Source organism: Schistocerca gregaria, chromosome 7 (genome assembly GCF_023897955.1).
Source record: "Schistocerca gregaria isolate iqSchGreg1 chromosome 7, iqSchGreg1.2, whole genome shotgun sequence".
Taxonomy (NCBI): domain Eukaryota; kingdom Metazoa; phylum Arthropoda; class Insecta; order Orthoptera; family Acrididae; genus Schistocerca; species Schistocerca gregaria.
This window is the reverse complement of record NC_064926.1, coordinates 113,527,482-113,555,224: the sequence shown is the minus strand read 5'-3', so window position 1 is coordinate 113,555,224 and position 27,743 is coordinate 113,527,482. Positions and strand designations below refer to the sequence as shown.

Genomic DNA, 27,743 nt, shown 5'->3' with positions numbered 1-27,743 from the left:
CTCTAATTTCCTCCCCTACTTTGCACATTTTTTTAAAAATTCTCAAACGATGCTGCGGATGTTAGCGAAAACCCGGAAATATGAGGGATCCAAATAACTGCTGTAGCGCAATACTGAATCTACGCAGAGTACTGCGTCGTTTCCATTACGCCCATAAATCATGTAAATTGTTTTCTCAGTCTCCCATATGAAAATCTAGATTGAAAAGAAATCAAGTTCATAGTCTGCTATGTTTCACAGCTTTCAAAACGTGAATATGCAGTCGATATTCAACGCTCGCCCGGATTAATTTACACTGTGACCTTCCGACTGAAAATACTATCTGGTAGGTTCAAAATGGTTCAAATGACTCTGAGAACTATGGGAATTAACATCTGGCGTCATCAGTCCCCTACAACTTAGAACTACTTAAACTTAACTAACCTAAGGACATCACACACATCCATGCCCGAGGCAGGATTCAAACCTGCGACCGTAGCGGTCGCTCGGTTCCAGACTGAAGCGCCTAGAACCGCTCGGCCACACTGGCCGGCACCTGGTAGGTACCATGGCGACCGAGAGCTAGCGAACCGATTATTTAGAAACGCGGAAGTGTTTTTTCATTTGAGGCCCAAGCAAATTTGTTATGAGGACCAAATAATAATTATCAACATCAGTCAAGCCTGGTACTAAACTTCCAGAGAAACACCTGAAAGTGTGTCTCAACCGCATCTATTTTAACCTGTTAAGGGTTACTGACTATGGTTCACATGGATAACTTGCAAGCAAACTTTGGTGCACGAAGAAGACTTTGTTGAGGGTGTTTCAAAAGAGTGACCAAAATTTGATTCCGTCGGGAGGATAGATACACAAAATGTTTGGTTTTGTAATGCACCGCCGTCTTGACGAAAGTTCCGACGTACCGTGTCTCATCCAGGGGACGCGTCTATTCATTGAAGTGGCGGTCCCTCACATTGATGTCCTCGTAACCAACAAAAGGTGATACAGGGTGGAAGCCGTTCCAGTGCGCGTCTCGTGACGGCGACTTCGTTATACTTACGGCCGAATTACAATTGTAGCTCTAACGCATCACTTCGCTCTTCTTTTAGGCTCTTTGAAATCTGCTAAGACAGTGAGCCTCCGTAACAACTTCAGTGAAGTTGGCGGCATTCCACAATTTGTACCTCACATGCCAAGCAGTGAACGTTACTGTCCATGTACCAGTTGAGCCCGATTTCCTATACGCGATTCCAATTTTCATCATTCCACGTCTTCGTAGACGACAATACAATTATTTCTTTATGCGGAGAGTCAGAAAATCCAAGAGTTGTGAGAAAGCGAGTTAGCCCACCACTAACGATTTCAATCCGTATCTCCACCGAAAACTAAGGATTAACTCTTCTTAGTTCAAGTATAACCGACTAGCACTAGAAACCCTTATACGCTGCAGAATGAAACCTGAGAAATTTAGTCAAAAGATACTAGTACGTAGCACTTCACCAATGATGTAATTCTGTACTGAGCTCCAGCAGAGTTTGTACGCGAACGATGCGTTACCCGCAATGGACTGACGAAATGACACGCTTTAGAACAGATTATATGCAGAGGTCTCCACCGCCAACACCAATACCCCAGTTGTGAAACAGGACTGCAGTAGTTGCTACATCAACAGCTCATCACAAAGTACCGAAACAACTCCCCTAGCAACTGCAGGAGGGCGACTGGTAAACGGTGCTCCCACTGAACACTTGTATTCGGTTTGTTTGAGTTGTTATCTTCATTTCAAATAACTCTTTCAAAATAGGTGGAAGCACGTAACTAATGAGATGTATTCTTGTTGTCGTTGTCCATTTCAGAGATAGTAAGCTTGAGAGTGTCTTAATTGCTGAAGAAAAAGAAAAAGAAGTCTAATGGTATTTCCGCCTGAAAACGGAGCACCGATATCATCACGGAATGTGGCCTCTCGACAGATTTGCTTTTAGTACTAAGAACATGGGATAAAACATTAGTCACCCCAGGACTCATGAGTTTAATAGCCTGTAATCGGCAAGGAAGTGAGTCCACAAGTTTCTTCCGATCTGCCACATCCAGTTGAAGATGTTCATTGATCACTGGACGCTAAGGAATACGAAGTTGCGGGGATATTTATTGCTGTTTTACCTGCTGTTCCAAATTGTTCTGAACGCTTTCTGTTGGGTTAAGATGGGGTGCACAGATGACCAGGAGATATGGATAGGGCACATGAATGTTCGCCAAATCACGAGCGCATATGTCCATTACTGTGAACATGATTTTGAGCTAAACTGATGTCATTTAGGTCTCTGTGTGGCGCAGCGACCGTTCAGAATTTCAGTATTAAGAAAAGGACGTCAGTCGCAAAATCCACTGTTTATTAGAGGAGATCTAGATTTCGACTACTACATAGTCATCATCGGTAGACGTGCCAACAGGTGACATATCGGAGCACTAAGACTAACACATGATAAGGGCATGCAAGTGACAGAGAGAAATGAGACCTGATGAATATTTAATACTCGAAATTTGTATCTGCTCCAATAAACGACAGACTTTGCTAATGATTGCTGTAATTTAATACTAGAGCCCACTGGTTGTCATCTTGAGGTATGGAAGTGTCCTCAGTTACTCGTCATGAAACTGTAGAAGAGGGGATAACTCTTGATTATTCGGAATGTTCATGGTAACCTGAATTAGCGGGGTTGAGTTGTGGTACGAAAACGCCCGTAAAACCTTCCGGAACAAATTCCTGAGGAGACTGCACACAGGGTTAACCTCCTCACTGAGTTGTCGGTGTACTCACCGCCTCGAATCATTTGAAAGGATGCCAAATCGCGACTCGTCCGACCAAAATTTTTGTGTTGTTTGGCCCACTGAAACGGAACAGCGTAATGTGCCGGTGTGAGCAACGGCATGCGACTGCAAACGTCTCCTGGACGCAGTTCCCTTCTCCATGTTCGCTCTGAAACTGACTGAGATGGTCCTGCATTCACTAACAGCAACAATTCCTGTCACTGACATTGACGTTTTCAGTCCCTCTTGGTTAGTATCTTTTTGTGGCCTCTGTTCTTCCACTTAGGAACAATGCTTTTGATACAGCGCGACGCACGAAGAACCGGCCACGAGTACAGACTAAATGCCAATTAGACACGAACTGTTGCTCGCCACGAGCAGATACAACAACAAATACATAAAATGTGGTAATCGGACAATAAACTAAATAAAGGAATAAGCTAATGCAACAGCTTCGAAGGAACAGATGAGAATTGGCTGGCCACTGACATCAGTCTTGGATATATGTAGTGCCGACCCCAGCCACTCCGGTACTGGCAGGACATTTACGCTCGGCGGGTTGCCGGTCCTTACTCCTACAAGCGCTTTTCCTCATGAGCCACGTTTATGAGTTTTGCGAAGAGTTTCTGTTTATATTCGGTGCTCATTGTAAACATACTGTTTACAGGCACAATGCTAACAACCTCTCACTGGCTGCGTGCCGGCCGTTGTGACCGAGCGGTTCCAGGCTCTTCAGTCCGGAACCGCGCTGCTGCTACGGTCTCAGGTTCGAATCCTGCCTCGGGCATGGATGTGTGTGAGTTATGTCCTTAGGTTGGTCAGGTTTAAGTAGTTCTAAGTCTAGGGGACTGATCATCTCAGATGTTAAGTCCCATAGTGCTGGGAGCCATTTGAACAGGGAACGTGCGAAGCAACAACAGCGGCGCTGCTACCACAGACTACATTAGATCCATGGACCACGTGCGGATATTCCTCCACCGCAGCACACCTCAGCCGTGGCGCAATCTACAGAGTCCAGTGACAACTGCAGCTTCACTCCAGGCTACTCGTGAAGTGGAAGATCTGTATGTTGATCCAAATTTTCGGATTAAGTCACACATCTTTATGAAAACTTACCAACGGATAAAATCTGTGCAGGTGGAAGGGGATCTGAAATGCCGCACTACACCGAAATACTGATTGCCCTCTATGACACGTAGCTTGGTCACCACCTACTTTGTTCATCCCAAATAACTGTACGCTAAACGTCTGCTCAGCACGATCAGGCTTTGCTCTTCTGTCGTAGCGTTCCCACATCAGACGTTGTGACACCAGTGGAAATAAGCCCCATGAACTTATCTGTTATTATGTCCTTATCCTAGCCTGAATGATGCAATGAATTACAGCGAAGCACTGATTTTACAGTCACTGTGTTACATATTTAACTCGTGTAGTTCTTCTTTCAAACATCGCTGGGCAGTCGCTTTCTCTTCCCGCCAATCAGCGCTGATTTGGTCTTGCCGTTCGTATGAAAAGCGAACCTTTGTGAAGTTGTTCTGTGTTCTTTAGCGAAAGATAGGAGCAGATAAGCGATAAGAAGCCTCGAAATGATACTGATCTTGAACTCTAGGAGTTTTATAAGAAATATCCGCCGCTACAGATAAGGCAGATTGCAGAAATAACGTCGGAGTTGGACGCAACTTCATCAAATAAAGACAAGACCGGGGACCATGGCTGTTATTTGATATAAACTGTTCTTGGGGTACAGCGGGAACCTACCACTAACTGGTTTTATGTACCTTATTAGGAAAGTACCGTTACCGATTTAGAACTGATACAGTTCAGCATCAGATGGCTTTCATGCTTTCATCCAATCACACATTACGTTGCTTTACCGAAGACTTTCGCTAGGACAGACAATAACTCACAGATACAAAAGCAACCATCATTTTTATACTTTAGTAACTGTGTCTTATTGTTTATCCCAGGGCAACTGACATGTAAGCAACGTAACATGGGTTTAGACGAAGGTATGAACGTCGTCTAATGATTAATTGCCTCATTTAGAAAACGGTAACGGTACTTCTTGAATAAGGTACCCCAGAACGTAATTGTAGCTCTTTGGTGATGTACACCATCAACAGTTTCGATGACATCTGAATTGATCACAGCATCTGCGTCGAACGTATTACGTGCGAGGACAGAAAAAAAAATACACAACATGAGTAACGTGTCTACTCCAGGCAATACGAGAAGACGAAGAACGTGCGTTTTAGGGAAAATATTATGATTTTGCACAGGAAGTGCTGTGCGATCAATGGGCACGAGTTTTTCTTCAGATAATAAGATCGTGTAAAGTATGAATACCGTGTATTACTTAATTGCTCTTACAAACGGTACTAAACGGAATTTGGAATTACAGTGTCTGCCTGTTGTCAGTCGTTTTTAAGAACCACTTATGCCGAGACTCTGACTTTCCGTTGTTCGGCTGTTATGCCACGTAAATGCTGCAACTGTTGCCTACTCTCCCGATGGTGCGGACCACAGCGTCAAGTAGCGGCTGCAGATTACGTCCAATAACTGGTGGGGACTGCACTCGACAGGACGTAATCTGGTCAGCGGGAAGAGGACTCCAGCGAGGTGACAACAAACGAGGAGAAATACAGGGCGCAATGTTTACTTCCGTGTTGAGTACAGTCAGTGTGCCTGGGAGTGCGCCGAGGCACAGTGGGTGCCATGAGTGGCCGCTTGTCAAGGCGGTGCGGTATCGAATTTGCATCACTCATAACACAAATGTTCATGTTAAACATAGCTTGACATTGAGAGTTGTCGATGTTAAGGTGCGCAACGCACGCTGTGTTCGACGTATTAGATGAAAAACAGCCTTTGAACCTCAAGGCGAGTGTCAGTAGCTATTTCTTTTTTTTTCCTTTTTCCTTTCCTAATTAGCTGCTTGCCTCATGCTATATATAGGCATATATCAAGTAATTTAACAGTAAATCTGGGAGTTTTAAGTATGAGAAACCCAGCACTTCTCATAATTTGTTTTGGTGTTGACTACGTGTCTGTGTCGCCGCTGTACTCGTCCTATGCGGTGATGAATGTAAAGCGAAAAACGTCATGTACTTTAGAAACAAATGACTAAGATACTGTTTTATACAGTTTAATTCACTACAAAGTTCACCGGCTCCTCTGACGGTCCAAGTGGCCTCATTACGCAAAGGATAAAACAGTTTTTGTGTGGGCAAAATTGGGGTGCATTGGGACTGTAAATTTTTTAAGTGATGTATTCGTTCGAACTGTTCTCATCTGAGAAAACCTGCCACTTGTCAAGCAAAAATGTAAACTATTGTTATCAGTACTAGTCACGTCATGGCCTACCCCTACCCCTACTATCGATCGCCACGTGATCTACATTCAATTGAATTCACCTGTCCAGATAATTCGGCACCTATGCTGCGAACTGATTATCAGTAAATTAGATGTTAGTCTAGAAGAGGATCTTCGAAACTGTTAACACTAGAGGTGTATCAGACCGGTTTGACAACAGGACATTCAGAAACTTATGCGCTCGGCTCTGCTCTTATGTTCAAGATTCTGCCCCTGAATACGAATAAGTTGAAGTGGGTCGCCTGACACGGGATATATGTCACAATTCCGGGGGAGAGTGCTTAGTTCTAAGGACGAGAGACCTTAACCGGGAGCTCTTTCAGATTGGTAAATCGTTGTAGCAGAGCAGGCGGAATAAAATATGAGTACGTTGGAAGAAAAGAATGCATAAATCAATGCACGTCAGAATTAAATCGTACGGACACGTTTCGCAATTGCAGAACTAGAGGGTTCAAAAGCAAATTCTTCATTATAGCTCTTCACAAGACTATACGTGGGAAAACTATTTATAAAGTAAAAATAAATATTTTTTCAAGGGTGCGAAAATATTGGTAGGAGTCATGTTTTTAAACGACGTTCATAGATGAAGGCAGGTAATACTAGTTTCTTTTCTGTACACATACACGTAAAGTGCCCTTGCAAATGGTGTAAAGCAGTTCCTTTCCTGTCTTCCTACAGTCTGAGTTTCTATGGGCACGACCAATTTCTTATATTAAAATTTTAATGAGCTCCAAAATTCTCAATTACTGAAAATGTAAAATATATTAACAATATCAGTTTCAAGTTCTGCTTGCAACTGAACAGTATTTTCGTAGTCTAAACTTGTCTTGAAGACCCCAAGACCTAGTGATCTGTCCCAAGGTACTTGAGGTGAGTTTCGGCGAGAGTGCTGCTGTCTATAAGATGCTTCAAACTTCTGATGTGTGTCTGGTTATTTGAAATGGACATAAAAATGTCTGCCTCTGTGGGCTTCCTTACGCTGTGGCAGACAAAGCAACTGCGTCCGCTTCAGCTGTCAGCAAGACAAGTGAATGGCTTTTGATCTCACTTACCAGTGCTCTCCCTCAGTTCGCCTTTCTCACCTTTAATGGGTCTATTTACAGAAATGTCCAGAGGGTGCTCCGAAACTGATAGTTCAAATTAATACGAGAGGGAGAGAGCATCAAAACAAATATATATCGATATGAAACATGGGCCCTCTGAACTCAACTTGTAATGTTAGGGAACATTTAGTTTGTGATTCTGACGTAAGCTGTTGTGTAGATGCCTCTCAGTGGGAATCTGTACTGACATTGGTTGGTTGTTTGGTTAATTTGGGGAAAGAGGCCAAACAGCGAGTTCATTGGTCCTATAAGATTAGGGAATGATGGGGAAGGAAGTCGGTCGTGCCTTTTCAAAGGAACCATTCCGGCATTTGCCTGAAGCTATTTAGGAAAATCACGGAAAATCTAAATAAGCAAGTCCGGACGTGGGTTTGTGAAGTCGGCCTCCCGAATGCCAGTCCAGTGTGCTAACCACTACGCCACCTCTCTCGGTGTGCGCTGACATTCAAAGCTGCTCTGTCTACCGATGGTTGGCTCTGATGTCTGCTTGGAAACACACCGATTCAATCGCAAGCATCATGCCTTGTGACAACAACTGTGACTTCTTTGTAAACACACCAATTCAGTGTAATTACTACCACCATATAAGAAAATCAGCGAAAGTGGAGGGGTTTGCGTATGCTGGTATACGGGTCTGTGAATGGAAACGGACGAGCTGCGGCGAGAAGAGTATCGACAGCGGTTTCCCAAACGACTGGTTCTACAACAACGAACATTCAGACGTCTGCAACGCCTGCTACGTGAAACAGGCGCTTTCCATGGACCTGTGCTTGGTACAGGACGGAAACGAACAATGCGAACTCTCGAGACTGCTACACGCTGAAGACTGTGGATGTACAAGTACACGACGTATTGCACACATCCTTAGCGTCAGGCGTAGCCTTCAGTGGAATGTGTTAGATGACTAGCGGCTTCATTCTTTCCATCTTCAGCACGTTGCAGCACAAGCAACTGACATTTTCCACGCGTGCACAATGGTTTTTACTCCTGACCCCTACACCTCTTATTTCCTGCCGAGATTCTGTATATCGACGAGGTTTCGTTTAACTGCAATGGCTGTGTCAATATCCACAAAATCGCATGTTTTTGCATACGTGAAACCATGGGGTACTCGTGATTATCAACAGCGATTCGGAACTGATGTGTGGGTATTCTCTGTGATCGGTAGATCGCGCCATACATTCTTCTATTCCGCCTCGCCGGACGGAGATATCGCATCTTCATGGACCACGCGTTACCAGAGCTGCTGGAGAATGTGAACGTTAGACAAAGGTTGTACTTCTAGCAAGATGCGACACCAGGCCATTTCAGCACTGCTGTGAGGAATCATCTGAGAGGCATTCTCGAAAATCGATGAATTGGCCGATGTGGTGGCCAGATCACGCAGGTCATATGACCTCGCGTGCTTCGATTGCTTGCTTTGAGAGTATAGGAAGCACCTGGTGTACGAAACCGTTGTGGAAAGAGAAAAAGACCGCGTCGCCGCTATCGCCGTCGCTGCTGGCATTATTGCGGACTCGCCAGGACGTGACAATCAACGATCCGACGACGTACTGCGGGCATAAACGCCAACGGTGGTGCATTAGAGCACTTCCTGTGAATACCAATTTGCACGTTAAACTATCTTCTAAATCATCCCCATCAGCAGAAACTGCCGTTGGGGGCCACGGGATGTACCATAGCTAAATACATTTGTTTTCGATGTTCTTTACCTCCTATATTACACCACTGGCTCAGTAAAATTGCTACACCAAGAAGAAATGCGGATGATAAACGGGTATTCAATGGGCAAATATATCATACTACAACTGACATGTGATTACATTTTCACGCAATTTGGGTGCATAGACCCTGAGAAATCAGTACACAGAACAACCACGTCTGGCCGTAATAACAGCCTTGATACGCCTGGGCATTGAGTCAAACAGAGCTTGGATGGCGTGTACAGGTACAGCTGCCCATGCAGCTTCAACACGATACCACAATTCATCAAAAGTAGTGACTGGCGTATTGTGACGAGCCAGTTTCTCGGACACCATTGACCAGACGTTTTCAGTTGGTGAGAGATCTGGAGAATGTCCTGGCCAGGACAGCAGGCGAACATTTTCTGTATCCAGAAAGGCCCGTACAGAACCTGCAACATGCGGTCGTGCATTATCCTACTGAAACGTAGGGCTTCGCAGGGATCGAATGAAGGGTAGATCCACGGGTTGTAACACATCTGAAATGTAACGTCCACTGTTCAAAGTGCCGTCAATGCGAACAAGAGGTGACCCACCCCATACCATAACGCCGAGCGACACGCCAGTTTGGCGGTGACGAATATACGCTTCCAATGTGCGTTCACGGCGATGTCGCCAAACACGTATGCGACCATCATGATGCTGTTAACAGAACCTGGATTCATCCGAAAAAATGACGTTTTGCCATTCGTGCACTCAGGTTCGTCGTTGAGTACACCATCGCAGGCGCTCCTGTCCGTGATGCAGCGTCAAGGGTAACTGCAGCCATAGTCTCCGAGCTGTTGCAAACGTCATCGAACTGTTCGTGCGGATGGTAGTTGTCTTGCAAACGTCCCCATCTGTTGACTCGGGGATCGAGACGTGGCTACTCGATCCGTTACAGCCAAGCAGATAATATGCCTGTCATCTTGACTGCTAGTGATACGAGGCCGTTGGGATCCAGCACGGCGTTCCGTATTACACTCCTGAACCCACCGATTCCATATTCTGGTAATAGTCATTGGATGTCGACCAACGGGAGCATCAATGTCGCCATACGATAAATCGCAACCGCTATAGGCTACAATCCGACCTTTATCAAAGTCGGAAACGTGATGGTACGCATTTCTCGTCTTTACAGGAGGCATCACAACATCGTTTCACCAGGCAACGCCGGTCAACTGCTGTTTGTGTATGAGAAATCGGTTGGAAACTTTCCTCATGTCAGCACGTTGTAGGTGTCGCCACCGGCGCCAACCTTGTCTGAAAGCTCTAAAAAGCTAATCATTTGCGTATCACAGCATCTTCTTCCTGTCGGTTAATTTTCGCTTCTGTAGCACGTCATCCTCGTGGTGTAGCAATTTTAATGGCCAGCAGTGTAATTTGAGCCAATAGTTTCGGAACATCCTCTGTATGAATTACACAAAGTTATTCCGGGCAGCAGACAGACGTACGGCATGACATCGCGTCGCCGGCCTCCGTGGCCCCCAGGTACCGATCGACGCTATCGGCGAGGCAATCCTCCGCTGACTTGCCAATAGGAGGTGCGGCGCTGCGGGAGGAGACGAGGTGCAGATGGCCGCTTAGATGCGGTCGCAGCGGCGCGCGCCGCTACTCCCCTGAATAATGCATCGCGGCCGAGGCTGCTACCCCCGGCGGCGTCTGTCGCAGGCGCCTCTGCCGGCCTCCGCGACAGCAAATCCCTGTCGTAAAGTCTGCGGCGCTTTGTTCTGTCACACTGGCTGCCGTATCCGAGTGTTTCGCAGGATGTAGCTCTTCAGATCGACCACGAATTTCGTCTCACTTCCAACGACGCTCTAACTGGCTAATCTTATCGTCTACACTCGACGGCACCTATCAACTCATGCTGCAGCTTTGCATCTTTATTTTACGACGCAAAAATTTTGTCTGGTGGTTCACTGATTTTGTAAATTATTTACGCATTTGCAACCAACGGGACAGTATATACTCACCGCAGTATACATGAAAGATTTCGGTTGTGTATTTAAAGGACTCTCTTACTTCATGTAAGACGGCCGGGGTGGCCGAGCGGTTCTAGGCGCTACAGTCTGGAACCGCGCGACCGCTACGGTCGCAGGTTCGAATCCTGCCTCGGGCATGGGTGTGTGTGTGATGTCCTTAGGTTAGTTAGATTTAAGTAGATCTAAGTTCTAAGGAAAGGATGACCTCAGAAGTTAAGTCCCATAGTACTTAGAGCCATTTTGAACTTAATGTAAACGTGCAGTTCTTAAATAAGCGTAAAGCATCGTGGAAAAAGTTTCGTCTTGAATATTGTCCTACGCATAGAATGTGAGACGTTAATATGGCACGGATATCATGTGCTATTCATATATCCCATTTCAGCACCACTACGACGTATCATTCGTACGTCCCATGACCCCTCCCCATCATAGCAACCTTCTAGACAGTCCAAATGTAATTCGGTATCGATATTTCCAAGCTGTGATAATAAATACACCACGAACTCATGTGCATTTCTGAGTAGTGTTCTCCAACTTTTTCTGGGAACAGGTACCCTCGCTGAACAGTGTGTCCCACGTTTTATACCACATACTAACTTCGTTTTTGGACTGACTACTTATGAATCTTAACATCTACGTACAACAACGTTCCGTTGGAAGAGTTCGCTGGCACAGAATGTTCCCAGTTACAAGGAAAGGCGTGTTTCTTTTACAAACTGGATACATACGACATAAAAACATGGTTCCAGGTTTAATCGTCGTTAAGTGCCTGCTGCTGTGCTATGCTGTGACCAGACATATGAGTTATGATGTGAGTTATAACCTCATACTGCCACCTGCCGAACCTGGCGGTTACACTAAGGTCTGTTGCAACAATTAGAACCTTGAGATTCGTTGTCATGTGAGAACACTGAGTTCTCGCACGTGCTGCACCTCGATGGACTAGCACACTCGTTCCATCTTAGCATGCAGGAGACCCATAGGGTAAGACAAATGCCCGTCTAAAGCAAAGTTTACGATCCGAACCTCGGTCCGACATAGACTTTTAATCGCTGTAGCGCACTCTCTGCTATAAAGTGGAAGACTTAGTTTGGAAACAGAGCTTTCTTCCTGTACTCTTTAAGCCATCAACATTTCAGCATTCTAATGTTGAGCTCTAGTATTTTCTTCTGTTCTACATAATATAACATCTGAAACTATACTAACTGAACGAATGTATTTAGTTAATCACAATTAATGTGGAAAACTTCATTTGTAGTCTCGGAATTTTTATCTTTTGATGCAACAGTGAAATATAAGATCTAAATGACGTGGAACGACAAATTACGATTTTCGGCTATCTCCTGACGGAGTCTCTGAGGGTTTCGCTTTTTTTAATACGACACAGAATTGCCTGCTTTCTTAGTTCGTGTTTATCGGGAATCGTTGCGTAGCGAATAGTAGTGTTTAAGTGGCAAACAACACATGCCAGTACTGTTTACAAATAGAAAGTACACTCGGAATTACAGGCCAACATCGCTAACGCCGGTTGGTTGAAGGATGCTAGGGGACATTCTAAGCTCAAAAATCATTACGTTTTTGGAGGCAAACAAGTTTAGCTCAAAGAATCAACAAGGTATCACAGAAACCACTCGTGTGAAACACGACATCATCCAAAATGCAGCCGGCCAGTGTGGCCGTGCGGTTCTAGGCGCTTCAGCCTGGAACCGCGTGACCGTGCGACTCCTGCCTCGGGCATGGATGTGTGTGATGTCCTTAGGTTAGATAGGTTTAAGTAGTTCTAAGTTCTAGGGGACCACAGATGTTAAGTGCCATAGTGCTCAGAGCCACTTTGAACCATTTTTTGAAAAATGCAAGTGCTGGCGAGCAGCAAGCTTTCGTCTGCCCGGACTCGCATCAGACTGTCGACAATGTCCACTGCTAACCTATACAGGATCACACGGAGTGTCTCGATAAATATTTCAACGGCTCGACGAGTATTTCTCCAATACAAACCAATACGTCACAACGGACGGCGAATGTTCCGAAACGAAATTAATATAGCATTTTGTACATTATAGACAGAAACACATCTGAAAGAGCCTTTGTATAGGAGGAAGCGATATAACAACGGGAAAATGCTCTGGTCGGACCACAAAAAAGGCACATATGCTCCTGTTAATTAAAAGACTCTGACTGCGAATTGGGTTACCAGTTGCCTCAGCACCTTTAAAAATTTTCCCACAATTTTTAACATGCAACTCACATCTCACTCCCACGAGCTTACCTTCGTGTAGCTCCCTTACACTCACTAGTCCATCGCCGTACGCCGCGAATACCCATCCACTCCCACTTGTCCTCACTCACTCACACTTCGAGACCGACTCAATGTAGTTATCTGTTTGTGTCTCTCGGATATTGTCTCACAGCCGCAGTCTCCTTTATTCTGTCCAACTACTGCTGTATCCTCTCACTGTCACTGCCTCGTTCTTGCTCTCTGTTACTATCTCATTCATTGCTTCCCATGACTGCTATCCCTACTCACTGTGCCGGCCGCGGTGGTCTAGCGGTTCAGGCGCTCAGTCCGGAACCGCGCGACTGCTACGGTCGCAGGTTCGACTCCTGCCTCGGGCATGGATGTGTGTGATGTCCTTAGGTTAGTTAGGTTTAAGTAGTTCTAGGTTCTAGGGGATTGATGACCATAGATGTTAAGTCCCATAGTGCTCAGAGCCATTTGAACCTTCTCACTGTTACTATCTCCATCTTTCTCGCTGTGACTGCCAACTATGTTCCTCGCTTTCTCTACACTGCCATAGTTCCCTTCGGTGTTTCTGTACAACCCGTGTCCACTATATACCCATACTTATTAATTCTCCTATCTCATCATGTTCCCATGCCAATATTTTTGGGCAATTTTCACACGTTCTGAGGAAAGTAGAATGAGGCACCTAGTTCTGACTTTCCAATCAAGGTCTTTTAATAAGCAGGAGCGTATTCTCCCTTTTTTTGGGCTCCATAGGCGGATTTTTCAACTCTCCCTGCCACAGCAGGGCATGTCATGCATATGAAAAGGACTTCATTACTCAATAAAATTTTCATAGTTTACTTATGTGGAATTGAAGTAATGCAAAATTGTACGCTTCAGATGGGATTTTATGTGCACAAAACTTTTCGATCTGCTTGAGAGCTACAAAATCATTGTTTATCCAGAGCCCTTCTGCTGATAACGGAGACGTAAATGTACGTTAGTTTGGATATCCACACGTATGTGTTACCCAACGTATGTGTGGATATCCAAACTAACCGATTTAAAACAAACATTATACACATATATCTTAGCGTTAGTCGAAGATCATTATGTGGGATAAAAAGCACCTAGCTACCATAGGTTCATTAAGAAGACATGTCGTCATACACAATGAGATGCATGAGACACTGCCGCATCATACATGACGTTTAAGTATATTAATTCTGTACTACTAAATGTGTTTGCATGAATTTCGTAGTCAATATCCAAGTATGTCTTTAAACGCTCCTATACAACTGCACTTCGGTGCCACACACATTTCAGAAGCTATGACTTCATAAGGATTGCGTAGCGCGCCACGTGTGAAGTTTTAATGCATTTATTCTTTATTCCTAAGACACTCCCACAGTCGAGTGAACTTAAGGAAATCCTTGACAGCTGGCAGCTCTTTTGACAAAACTTTCAACTGCGATGCACAAATGACTGTAGGCGTAAACGATAGCCTTCTATACAGCTATTAAATGGAGTTATCAAAGAGACTTTTACAAAATCGCGTTGTAGACAAGGGAACCAGTCGGGTTGAGCGTATAGAATCTTTTCGGGATCATATTTCTTGGATACTATGCATAATCATTTGTACATTATGCATATTCCTCAGTACGAATTTTTCACACTTTCAGAGGGGTGTACACAAATATATGGAAATGAAATGCTTTCAGTTCTTTATTACACAGTTTTTTGTTTTCGCTTCTAATAGAAAATTGGAAAAATGAAATCCCTGGCAACTCCGCGTTTGTCAGGTAATTTATAATGACTTAGTGTCGCATGGAACTTTGAAGTGAAGAATATATCTTAGCAGTGACTGTGAGCGCTTTTTACTCTGATAGATCAATAACGGTGTAGGAAGGTTGAACGTCGGTTAATTTTATAAATTTGTACGCTGCAAGTACTCATAAATTGTCGCCCGTGGCGGGAATGTGGAATTATATGAATTACGAAAAAGCTACGGCGCGAGAAGGAAAGAGCGAATAAAAATAGCTTTCCTCTTCCGCAGACCTCTACTTCTGATGACCATCCATTTATCTCTGTCACCAGTAGCCATCTCGGGAAGAACGACGACGGCACAGCACGAGGAGAAAAATAATCTGAAACGCGAATAAAAGGCAAGAAAGATAGAAAAAACGGCAAAGAAAAATTTAATTAAAACGTGCAGATCTCGGAAATATTAACGCTGAAAAATATTCGGCTTGCGGTTCCTCCGAGAGCGACGATATTAATCACTGTGTGTTTTCGCGGTGCAGTAACGAGTTCCACGCGAGCACGCTCACAGCACTGGAGGTACCCGGGACGCAGGCGGAGTGCTTGCCACGTGCAAGTGTGGGAGTGGGGGGTCATGGGGTGGCGGGTTGTTGAGCTCTGGTGGCACCTTTTCGCGCTCTCTCTCTCTCTCTCTCTCTCTCTCTCTCTCTCTCTCTCTGCACGTGACAGATTCTCTGAGAGCTATTTCTCTCAGTAACTACATTGGAGCGTTTGCGAAACAAGATGATATTACATTTTCCGACTGCTGCAGAACATCTCCGCTAAAACGGAATGTATTCGTAAGATATTCTTTCAATACATACTTTAATATTGCACAAGCTACTCCCACTTGTACGTCCAGGAAGCAACAAAACAAACATTTCAGCAGCGCAATAAAACTGAAGAAGGTACATTGCTAAGATTCCTGAAAGGACACTCCTGGAAGCATGTAATGCAGACGTACCACACTTACTGATTAGAATTGCCAGCGAATTTAGCGCAGAATATTAGTTAAGATAAACAAGCCGAAGACGAAGCTGAGGAGTAGAAGAAAGAAGAGTAACATCAAAATTATTGGCGATGTACTAGTGGAAGAAATGAAGGTGTTCCCCTACATAAACATCAACACGGAAGGTCGAAGCAGGGGAGACATCAGAAGTAAATGGATTGAGAGAGAGAAAACTCGATACCAAAAAACAACATTACCAGTATCAGATAAAGATATGGAACCGTGAAAAGCAGACCATCAAGAAACCTAGAGAAGAAGAAACTGTAAGCATTTGAAATTAGGTGCCCTCGTTTAATGCTAATGTGTGTAAATTATTTATTTCGCAGCCAGGCGATCCCTATATGACTAGAGAGACCTGGTCTATTGTGGATTTCTGTCCATGGCAATATTTTCCAGTTCGAACGACACATATTGCAAATATTATCTTTGCAGGTCCTTTCACCTTTTGGGCGGAACAGTGTGCTACAACACATAGTAAATATAGTAAATATACTGCTGGAAGTCCTTGTGACAATCTACAATTTCTTGTGGTGATCTATAAGTCCCTGTGACAGTTTAAAGTTGCTTTGACGATTTAAAAGTTCCTGTAGCGATTTACAACTCTTTGACGAACTACGTGTTCCTATAAGGAACTACAAGTTCCTATGGCGATCTGTAAGCTCCTGTGACTATCATGCTCCCCTGTTCCTACCGCATTAATATTAATGGTTCTATGTTATTGTTATGTGTTGCAACCACAGCATATTCCTCACAAGTGTTCACAACACACTGGCGAGACGTGGGACGGTATTTCAGATCCTTGTTCAAACAACAAGTTTAGATTTTCCGTTGCTTACCCAAATCGCTAAGAGCGGATGGAAGGAATGTTCCTTTGAGAGAGCACGGCCGTTTTCTTCTCTGTACTTCATCTGTCGTCATCAAAACTTCAGATCCTGATCTTCCTTCCTAATCGTCCTACATACAGATTATCCAACAGAGACCGCGTGGCAGCAGATACATTCGTTTTTATCCATTCGCTCCCTATCTTTAAACACCATGTTTAGTTTCATCTGAAATGTGCGTTATTTTGTAACTAAAGATACGAGAAACTGTGCAGAGATGTTTGCTTCGCATTATTTGGTAGATTTTTGCATATATTTTCTTATTGAATGATAACAGGTCAACAGGTTATATACAATCCGATAAATTTATACCCCGACGAAGTGCAGTGATTTCTTGGTGATATGAAAGCACACTTCTTAAATCCGTAATAGGGAAAGGGACTCTAGCCATTACAGCAGCAAAAATGATAAATTAGTAGTTATTCCTGTTCGCAGCATACCTCGCCTCCTGAAAATTGGCAGACGATTTTGTCTTACGTCGTCCACACTGCAAATGCTTTTCTTACGTACATGCATACAGTTGCATCCATATGAAGGAGGAGGGCGATATATTTCATCAGATTGGTGGGCGTGAAAATTGAATGTACTTGTAATTACAGCATTTTTCGGAAGAAGGGTCCATAGGTCTACGTGCCCTTTTTCGGCTAAATTTGTAAAATTAGTCTGCGGATTATGTAGAATATTCTACCGCGGTTTTATTTGATTAACTCAATGCTAGAGTCCAGGGCAGTGTTCCCTTGGTGCGCGACACCAATTCTTGTTTGGCTGAATCTTCTGGAACTGTATTTGAAATTCGTAGGTGTTTTGTTCCGAAATACAAAGCACATTGTTCAGTACAAGGCTGACTAACTTCCATAGGTCGATATATGTAATTCCCATTTTAACGACAGAGATACAATGATGGTGTATTGAAAAACTTATGACTATTAACAATGGCGTTTAATACAGTGGAGCTAGAAAAAGAAATGGATGTTAGATATTTATTTAAGTACGTGGATGATGTATTTCATAATAACAAAATAAGTATGTTTGAAGAAGAAGAGAAACAAAAACTCCTACAGTAACCAGAAACTATACCAGAGAAACTACCCATCATAATGTATGGACCACAGGACAAAACAGTGGTATTTTATTTGATTAGTTGTATTTTGGTATCAGGTTACTTCCGTTAATTTATTTTTGTACCTTTCTGAGGGTTCCCTGACCATAGGTATTATTAACAGTAATATTATTTTTATGTATTAATGATTTCTGGGAGTTAAAGTAACATTTGATGAAAGGCATGTTTGCTTATTATAAACTACTGACACCGATTTATGGGAAAATGGCCTACAAAAGTTATCAGAAATATCACTTTTCATTCATTTGGGCGGCTCCCATCGTGGGTTGTTCTAGTCCTCCCTGGGGCATGGGTGTGTGTTTTGTCGTTAGTTTAAGTTAGATCAAGTGATGTGTAAGCTTAGGACCGATGTCCTCAGAAGTTTGGTCCTATAAGCCCTTACCACAAATTCCCAAATTTTCACATTAAAAACATACGCTCAAACATCTAGCATTAAGCATCTTGTTAAAATATACTTGTGTATTACTATCAGGTTGTTATTCAAATATATTGAAAGTATTTAAACTGTCTTACCTCAAATAACCATTATGCCCTGTGTGCCTTTCTTTCGGAAAATGCTTCAATTACAAATGCTCTTCATACGAGTCAAGCTCAACGCATAATCCATCTGAGATGCAAGCTGCTGTGAAACTCATTACGGGCGTTTTCATATGAATGAGATAGAACACGTAATTCATGGAGAGGAATCGACTGTCGTGGTACTGTACTCACCTCCCGCTCGCCCAGCAGGTTGTTGTGATGCTCCAGACTGGGCTCGGCCGAACGCTTCACCACGGAGTTGTGCTGGAAGTGGTACAGGTCGGGGAAGATCTGCAACAGGCCAAAGCGAAAACACGAGTCAGTCTCAGTAAACACCCTCTGCTCGACTTTGCGCGGCATTAGTCCACTCATGCATGAGAAGAGTTTCTCCGTGCTCACCTTACACTGTGAACATTTGTCAATGGCTTGACTGTGTTCTGGACCGCAACTGAGTCGCAGGCGTATTTTTATAATGTGGTGCCATAATCACCATAGGAATAACTTACACGCATTGCATAATTAACAACGCCACAGAAAATTCTCCGCTTCTCCCTCAGGTATGAAAGTGACAGGCACCTAAGACCCTACGAACAAGTAGTAAAGATCTCTAGTAAACATTATTGAAGCAATTTTTTTTCCTTGAATTCAAGCTGGGCCACATTTTTTAAGTGTGGAGCGTGTGTGCTGCTATAAACCATAGAAAGGTGTATGTTAAGGCATTTCCGATAGGATTAAAGAACAATTACAAACACTGATGAACCAAAACATAATGACCACCTGCTTACTTAATAGCCTGTTTCTCCGTCTTCGGAACGAAATACATCATTGGCTGTGCGTATCAGAGATCCGACAGTTTGTTGGTACGTTTGTGGAAGTAGGCGGCATTAGGTACATACGCACAGGTTACGTAATTCGCTGTGTTCTACACCTTATGTAACTCTGGATTTCATGCGTTTTATTTAAATAGTCATTTTTATAAAGTTGCCACGCTTCCACCGTAAGAGCCCTTTTAAAAACAAATTGCACTTTTGGTGGCAAATAATTTCTTAGTGTGAATGTTTGTACCATTTCCATCCCTCTTACGGGGTGCATAGTTAATGTGTTTGTGTGAGTTGTTAAATTTTTTAATTTAAAGTGGTCTGTTGCAGATTTGCACCAGTGTAGTTCTTCAGAGGTCGTTGTGAGCGGTCGTGACTACAGCCGTGTTGAAAGGGGGCGGAAGCTTCTCAGCCCGAAGGCTCCTACTCTAAAGAAAAATGTTTTTCTGCCTCTGAATAATTGTAACTTGATATTTAGAGGGTGATTTCTGATTGTAATTTTAAATCTGTTTTGAAAAGGCTTCTAGGAATAAAATTCACATTTGTTAAAGTTAATTTTATTTTCCATCAATTGCTTCCTGACAACTACTTCCAAGCTCACCTAGTGTGATTTAATGTGTTTTGTTCTTGGTTAATCGCTGGTAAATAAAGTAAAGAATTTAAGAGATGATTTTGAAAGTAAAATTACGGTTCAACGACCATCGACCTAGTGTAGCCAAAATGTCATTCACCCTAAGAGCCGACACATTTCGGTCAAATCTCGATGGTCGCGTGCCCAATGCAATGGCAATTGACGATGTCGTTAGGTCAACATGTGAACACGTAGGGGTGGTCTGCTGCGGAGCTCAATGTTTAGCAACGTACGACGAACGGTGTGCTCCGAAAAACTTGTGCGTGAACCAGCCTTGTGCTCTTTCGGCTGAGATGCCACTATCTATCCTACTTTACAGAGCAGACAAGCCTCCGAAACCCACATTCTGTGAGGAGTTGTGGACGTGCAACCATTTAGCGCCTAATGGTAGCTTCACTGTCCTCCTACCTCTTTCAGTTCATACGACAGTAGCACGTGAACATCCGACCTGCTTCTCCATTTTCGGGATAGCCGTTTACAGTTTCTGCGTAACAATACTCCGCCTATTGTCAAAGTCGTATATTCAATGTATTTCCCCGCCTGCAACCCACATCTTCGCTAGGGTAAACCACCCCCCCCCCCCCCCCCCCCCGTCCTTCCGTCCATGTCTGGGCCATCAGTGTAGCACATGTGCAAAAATGTGTTAAAATCGATAACACAAATACACGACGGATTTGTCCCACAGAAATATAAGCCACCTAAGTTTTCGCCACATTTAATGTTCTATTATCATTAAAAATCACTGCATGAATGTTTCTGTGGAAGCGGAAAAAGAAAACATCTGTCTTAAGTTCATCAAACACTCTGTTTATCTTAGTGAACAGAACCAGGAACGAGTACAAAACGAGGCCCAACAGGAAAGCAAGGAAATTTCTGTGAGCTGTCCTCAGATGGCTTAGTAATAAGTCAGAAACCAGTAATGGTTTTACTTACACTTCAAGCCATGTTTGTGGCTGGCCCCTGCTTAAATTATAATCCACATACCTATCTACCGTCCAATTCGAATAGTTCATAGGAAAAACGAACACTTAAATCTTTCTGTGCGAGCTGTGATTTCTCGTATTTTGTAAGGTGTCAGGCAAATCCAACACCTTCCATGAAAACCGTGAAATGATAAGCAAATCCAGTAGTATGTCACGTAGCTCAGAATAAATCGTGACATCAAATTAACCAAAGTAATACGAGTTAACGAGTGAGCAAATAGAATACCACAGACCAACACAAGAATGCCTAAATGCATGTCATACCTTCCCACTGAGACAGACGCAGTTCCGAGGGGAGAAACGAGAACAGAAACACCCACATCTCCAGCAAACCGCTAGGACCGCACTCCAGCCGCAAGTTTTAGCGTGAGACTTTTCCGCGCCTCTGTTACGTCAGGACCACCCCGCAGCCCATGTTAAAAGATAGAGCCCTCCAGAAGAACAGTATAGATCTTACGATAACACTAGAAGGACCACACCAGCTGCAAGTTTTAGCGTGAGATTTTTTCGCGTCTCTGTTATGTTGCAAACATTAAAAACATTGCCCCACCACGAAAAGTATAAAGTTTCTCATTGGATAGACACAATTTTTGTAGGCGGAGCTTAAGGTTAACATTGAGACCCTGATTGGTCAGATGAAAACACAGCCAAATAGTTTTTTTTTTTAAGCCAACTTCGGAAAATTGTAGTAAGGAGAAGTTAGGAGAGAGTTGCTTCCGAGACGGCGAGGTGGGCGGAACTGTGTTGCCCGCCACCCCCTGACGAACACCGACAAGGTAATTAACCCACGCAATGCCGCATAACAGCGCATAAAGCTTCACTCAGAACTGGAGAAGTCTCATCTGTTACACCCCCTTTTTGCGTAATACTAGTGTCGATCGTAAATTAAAGCTCATGGTGTTCACATTTGCCACTTGAAGTAAAAATCAGAAACGCGGTGATTTTTCTGTTATATAGTTATTGAGAAGCCACATCAGCCACTGTAATTTACGACAAGTTAGATAAGTAATTAAAGATAATTGATGGTCACTGTAGACCATTTTGATAGTTTTATGTCTTGTGAAACTTAATTTAAAACTAGATTATAGATGTGATATGGCATAGGTCATCATTCAATCCATTGTAGAACTTGGAAACCCAGTCAGGGAATATTCGTTCACATTTTTGTTGAACGCAGTTGGTTTTTACCATCCTGTATTAAAACATTTCCTTTTATCAAAAGTGCAATTTATAAACAATATTTTGTGAATAGAATAAAATTTCCAATGGTAAACTTAACTGCTTTTTCGACGTTATTTTACCAGCTAACTAAAAATAGGAAAGCCTTGAACCCCTTCCACTAAATTTAGTTAGTATTAAGATTCTTTTACAGGGAGTGCAGTGGAGCTGACGCTGAGATCATTTAGTATTTGGTTATATCATCGCTAGTCTCACTGAACTCTTCTGAATTCTACATGTCATGTGTGGTCTGGCGTCTCCTTACCAGCAACAGGTCCCAGGTTCAAACTATTCGATTCCCTAAAAAAAAAACGCTCAAAGCGTCGTTGCGCGAAAATGGTAGGGAAACACGATATAGAACGAACAGACACTACGCAGAATGTTAGAATTTTATTACGACGTTGATTTCTCTCTATGTAGGTGGACGTCAACAAAATATCTTTTACATTGAGACAAGAAAACAGTCGCTGAAATTTTGTGATAACGAGAAACGCCTCTGTTTTAGTGACTGACATCTGTACTTATATATCATATCCATTACCCTCTCCCCCCTTCTTCGCGATAATACAAAACGAGCTGCCCATCTTTGAGGTTTTTCGGTGTCCTCTGCCAGTTCTCTCTAGTAATGCTCTCACAGCGCACAGCAATATTTCAGAAGAGAACGGACGAGCATAATGTAGGCAGACACATAAGTATATTTGTTGCGTTTTCTACGTGTTCTGCCGACAAAACGCATCCTTTGGTTTTGCCTTCACCTACATTTTCTGTTTGATGCTTCCAATGTAAGTTGTTCATAATTGTAATCCCTAGGTGCGTAACTGACGTTACATTCTTTAAACTTCTGTGATTTATCGTGAAATTTCAAAGAATACTTTTCATACTCATGCGGATGACTCTCACTCGTTATCATGTAGAGACAATTGCAACTTTTCACACCATAAATCTTTTGCAATTTGGTTATGAGCTAATGATGACTTTACTTGATGCTAGACAATAGCAGCGTCTCCAAATAAACCGAAAGGGCTGCTCAGATTGTCTGATAAATCGTTTATACGGCCTAAGTACCGAAGAAGGTGCTTAACGCTTCCTAAGAGAACGCCAGATACAACTTCTGTTTTCTTCGATGATCTTCCCTCAGTCGCTACGGACTGTGATCTTTAAGACGGGAAACCACGGATCCAAATGCACAGCTCAGACAGTACTCCATAGGCACGCAATTTGGTTACAAGCCATTTGTGAGGAACAGGGTCAAAATCTATCTGGAAATCTATAAATAAGGAATTAATCTGAGATCATCTATTGATAGAACTCATTACTTCGTATGAAAAAAGAGATAGTCGTGTTTCACAGGAATAGTTCAAATGGCTCTGAGCAGTATGGGACTTACCCGCTGAGATCATCAGTCCCCTAGAGCTTAGAACTACTTACACCTAACTAACCTAAGGACATCACACACATCCATGCCCGAGGCAGGATTCGAACCTGCGAACGTAGCGGTCGCGCGGTTCCAGACTGCTGCGCCTAGAACCACTCGGCCATCTCGGCCGGCTCACGAGAATGACGTTTCCTAAGCGCATACTGACTTTGTGTCAGTAGATTGTTGTCTTCGAGCTAACTGATAATGTTCGAACAGAGTATTACTCCAAATCGACATCAGTCTGTAATTCACCGGATTGCTTATGTATTGGCGTGACCTGTGCGACTTTCCAGTCCCTAGGGACGGACCTTACGTGGAGCAAATGCTTGTGTACGATTTTTAATTATGGAACTATTACATCAGCATTCTACGAAAATCAGCTACTTGGTATACAGCCTGTAGCGCATTAATTGGTTTAAGCTGACTCGCTATACAAAGGGTACCTAGTTCTAAGTGACTCATAACGGCAGTTGGTCTTTATACGAAGTTTGGAATACCTACTGTGTTACTTTGCTGCGGATGGGAGTTGCGTGAAGAACTTTGGAATTGTTACTTTTTCGTTATCTTCTCGTATTAGTAGGCAATGGTCCCTAATGTAGTGATGACACAATATACAGATATTCTGTTTGCAACCACTGAGCAAGACGGGTTGTTCCACCGGAGACAGGGCAGGCGCGGTGGTACTGGGTAAGAGGGGTGGAAGAGGAGTGACAGGGGGAGGGAGAAGGATTTATCGGCTTCGGCTTCTAAGGAGACTTTACCGCCCCAGGCTAGCAGAGAGGCGCCCCGCACAGCACCGCTATGGAGGAGTGAGGGCAGGACGGAATTGCGAGAAACTCTTAGAGCTGCACTCCGGTCGCAAATAAAACGCTAGCGGGGCGGCGGAGATACGCGTCGCATTCTCTTTTGCGGAAACTTCTCCTTCAGAGGCGCTCTTTATAGGCAAAGCGCCGCGCACGCTGCGGCTCGAGAGTCGGACACAAACAAGAAAACTCATTTCGGCTGACATATTGAAGGGGACAACGGGGCGCAAAACGGCCAGGGATCCACCAGCCAGCAGCGGCAGTAGCAGTCGGCGAAACCATTCCGTTCTCTCCTCGTTCATGTCTTACGCTTCTAAATCCTTACCGTGGCGTTAATAAGTTATTTGTTTACACATATTAATGCTATTACACATAAGCCAACGATATATATATTACTTCAGTATTTTGCTCATAATAAGGTCATGATCTTCGTACCGAGAGTGCATCTACATCTGCCTCAATTCATGATTTAGCAAACGAAGTTGCAGCTGTTGTCTAACAGTTTCACAGGTGGTAATTACAGGCCATCCAACGAGACGAGGAAATAGTTCGTATGTTTTCGAGAGGATGAGCGGGAGGTATTCGTCTGTGTACTTTTGGCAATACCAGTCACTAAAGACAGACTGGATGAACCACTGTTCTTTAGATGTCCGCCTAGTGGCGTGATCTGTGGACATGTTGTTTGTGGGAGCTTTGCCTGATACAGTATTATATTTGTCTGGTTGTATCTAAGCTTGGTTCGAGCTTGTACGTACGTCGGTATGTTTAATGGTGTTCGCCGTCGTCTTTCTCTATGTTGTCGTCTTGTATTCCCTACGTAATTTGGAGGTGACATGTTTATGATTGACGTGTGGTCTCAGAATTCCTGTTGTACATTTTTAGTGCTTTCAAAAAGGCGAGTTCTTTGTGTTTCGTTTTATGAACGAGTTTTATGCTTTTCCATGCTGATTATGTCACGAGCGTCTCCATATATATTTAGATGACCTCGTGCAGTACTAAAGGAAGAAACGACGTGTATTTGTTGTCGACGAAGTCCACTTCTCTCAATTGTAGTTCTTACATTTCTTTTATAAAGTCCTTCATCAAGAACTATTCCCACTTGGTCGTGATTGTTGACATAATCCGAAATGGTGTCACACTAATTCAAGAACTAATTATGATTTTCACGAGTTTGAGTGACCATGCGTGTGACATACACCGGCCGCTGTTTGCTTGTAATTTGTATTACTAACTGGCCACACAGAGAAACATTAGCTACGTTGCTACTTGACGGTGAACGCTCGTTTGTATCCGTTCAGTGTGAGTGTGTTTTTCTCACCTTCAGAATTTACTGCTACCAGATTTTCATTAATGCACTTCCGATTTACATTTACGACAATGCGCAACGGAATGGTCAGTAATAAATCTATGAAGAAGTCTGAACTTGTTACGGTTTTCCGATTTTGTGCTCACTGAAGGAACATCGAGCGTCTAAATGGGCGCCACATCTAACAAACTGTTGATGCACTTTCTGAAAAGAGAAAAGAAATAAAAAATGAAAAAAAAATTTAAAATATATGTCGGCCCTGCACATCCTCAGTCGCAAACACCCAGCTCTCCTCTCCACCATCTCACACTCTCAGCACATACCACAGTGATTAACTATGATTTCTTCCCTTTCATTTTATTTAGAATTAAAAAACATGTTATTGTTAGCAGTCACTGTTTTGTTTTAATTTCCACAACACGTTTAACATGTTTAAACCTCCACCATCAGCTGCATTTGTATCCATTAATTTGAGATGTATGTGGAGTAACCTGTGGCGCTGCGTCCAGTGGTCACAGGTTACTTTCGCTGTCGTGTTACATCGCACAGACATTTTCCACTTTGTAAACAAAGATGGTGTCCAGAAACAGTTTTCCGAAGTACGTGTTTGTAACAGGCATGTAATGCATAGAAATATTAAGTAGTTTCATCTGCAGCAGGTAAATTTTATAACATCAGACAAGGGAAGAGCTACAGAAGATCCAGCGAAGAGCGGCGCGTTTCCTCATGGGATCGCTTAGTCGGTGCGAGAGCGTCACAAAGTGAATAAATTCCAGTGGCAGAAGCTACAAGAGCAGACACGGAGGAGTTGCGAATCGTGGAGAGGTTTATGTACATTCACTCTTTCTGCTCGTCGTTCGTGAATGGAATAACGAAGAGGAAATAACATTAGTAGTACCACACGTATTATCCACCACATCGCGAAGGTGTGTCAAAAGGACCAGTCTTAAATTTATTTTGTTGTTTTGGCTCGTACGAGTAATTCGAAAGGTTCCAAGCCGAGTCTTAGAGTTTGGATCAAAACAAGACGAGAATTGAGTCAGTGATTGTGTTCAGGTTCAAAGTGGTGAAAATTTAGAAACATTGACAAATGTGACACAGAAGTAACTTGGCAAAGAATTTATTTTATGGATAGATAGAAAAAAGACGAAAGCTTAAAACAGATTGATTTTACGACCCAACCAACTTTATGAATTGTGGACGCTGATAAAGGTAAGCAAATTAGTCGTTTAGCGAGATGTAAATATTTGCTTTATAAAACTGATAAATAAGACGCTTGAAGCCCTATAGAGCACGCATTTTGTTTTTCATTTGGTTGGCGTTTGTATGACGTAATTTAGCAGTATGAGGTACATTTAGTCATTACTGTTGTGCTTGCTATAGTTTAATGTGCATTTAACTATAAATAAGAAATTCAAATTCTTCATATAGAAGGTATAATGTTCACATGAAAATACGAAAATTTATCAGAAAACACCCAGATTTGAATGAAGTGACAAAGATGTCATGAGACAGGGCGTTAATCCGATGGTGTTATTGGCGTTCGTACAAGTCCTTTAGAATTGAGTAACCGTTTTCTTCAAAATTTTAGGCAGGATATAGCCCCCGGCTGTAGTTCCAGAAGCATTGTCGCAGCGCCGTGGGTAGAGGTATTTGTGCTTTGATTAGGACCAAGTATGTCCCTCTAACTTTAGAAACTTTGGCATGCCACTATCACATGGCTGAATCTGCACATTCATCTAGATGATGTTCATTGAATCTATGCCTACATCAACATCGATACTCCGCAAGCCACCGTAAGGTGCGTGGGGGAGGGTATCCTGTACCACCACTGGTCATTTGCCCTCCTGTTCCACTCTCAAATAAAGAGAGGGAAAAACGACTGTCTAGCCGCTTCCATATGAACCCTATTTTCTCGTAACGCAGAAGTCAATACTTTCATCCCTCTGATATGTACGGGAACACATTCTTATCCCAACCTTACGCAAGATTTTTCGATGCACTTCAGTTAGATAACTGGGGTTCCGTGCATCAAACGGTAAAAGCGGAATT

General features: G+C 43.2%; 1 protein-coding gene across 1 annotated transcript in view; it reads right to left on the bottom strand.

Annotated features, from left to right (window-relative positions):
- Window positions 1-27,743, bottom strand: part of LOC126281686 (furin-like protease 1) — a 1,379,773-nt gene that overhangs the window by 215,213 nt on the left and 1,136,817 nt on the right. Inside the window, exon 2 of the mRNA XM_049980852.1 lies at window positions 18,708-18,806. Coding sequence (XP_049836809.1) covers window positions 18,708-18,806 — 99 coding nt within the window. The remainder of the gene's footprint in view (window positions 1-18,707; window positions 18,807-27,743) is intronic.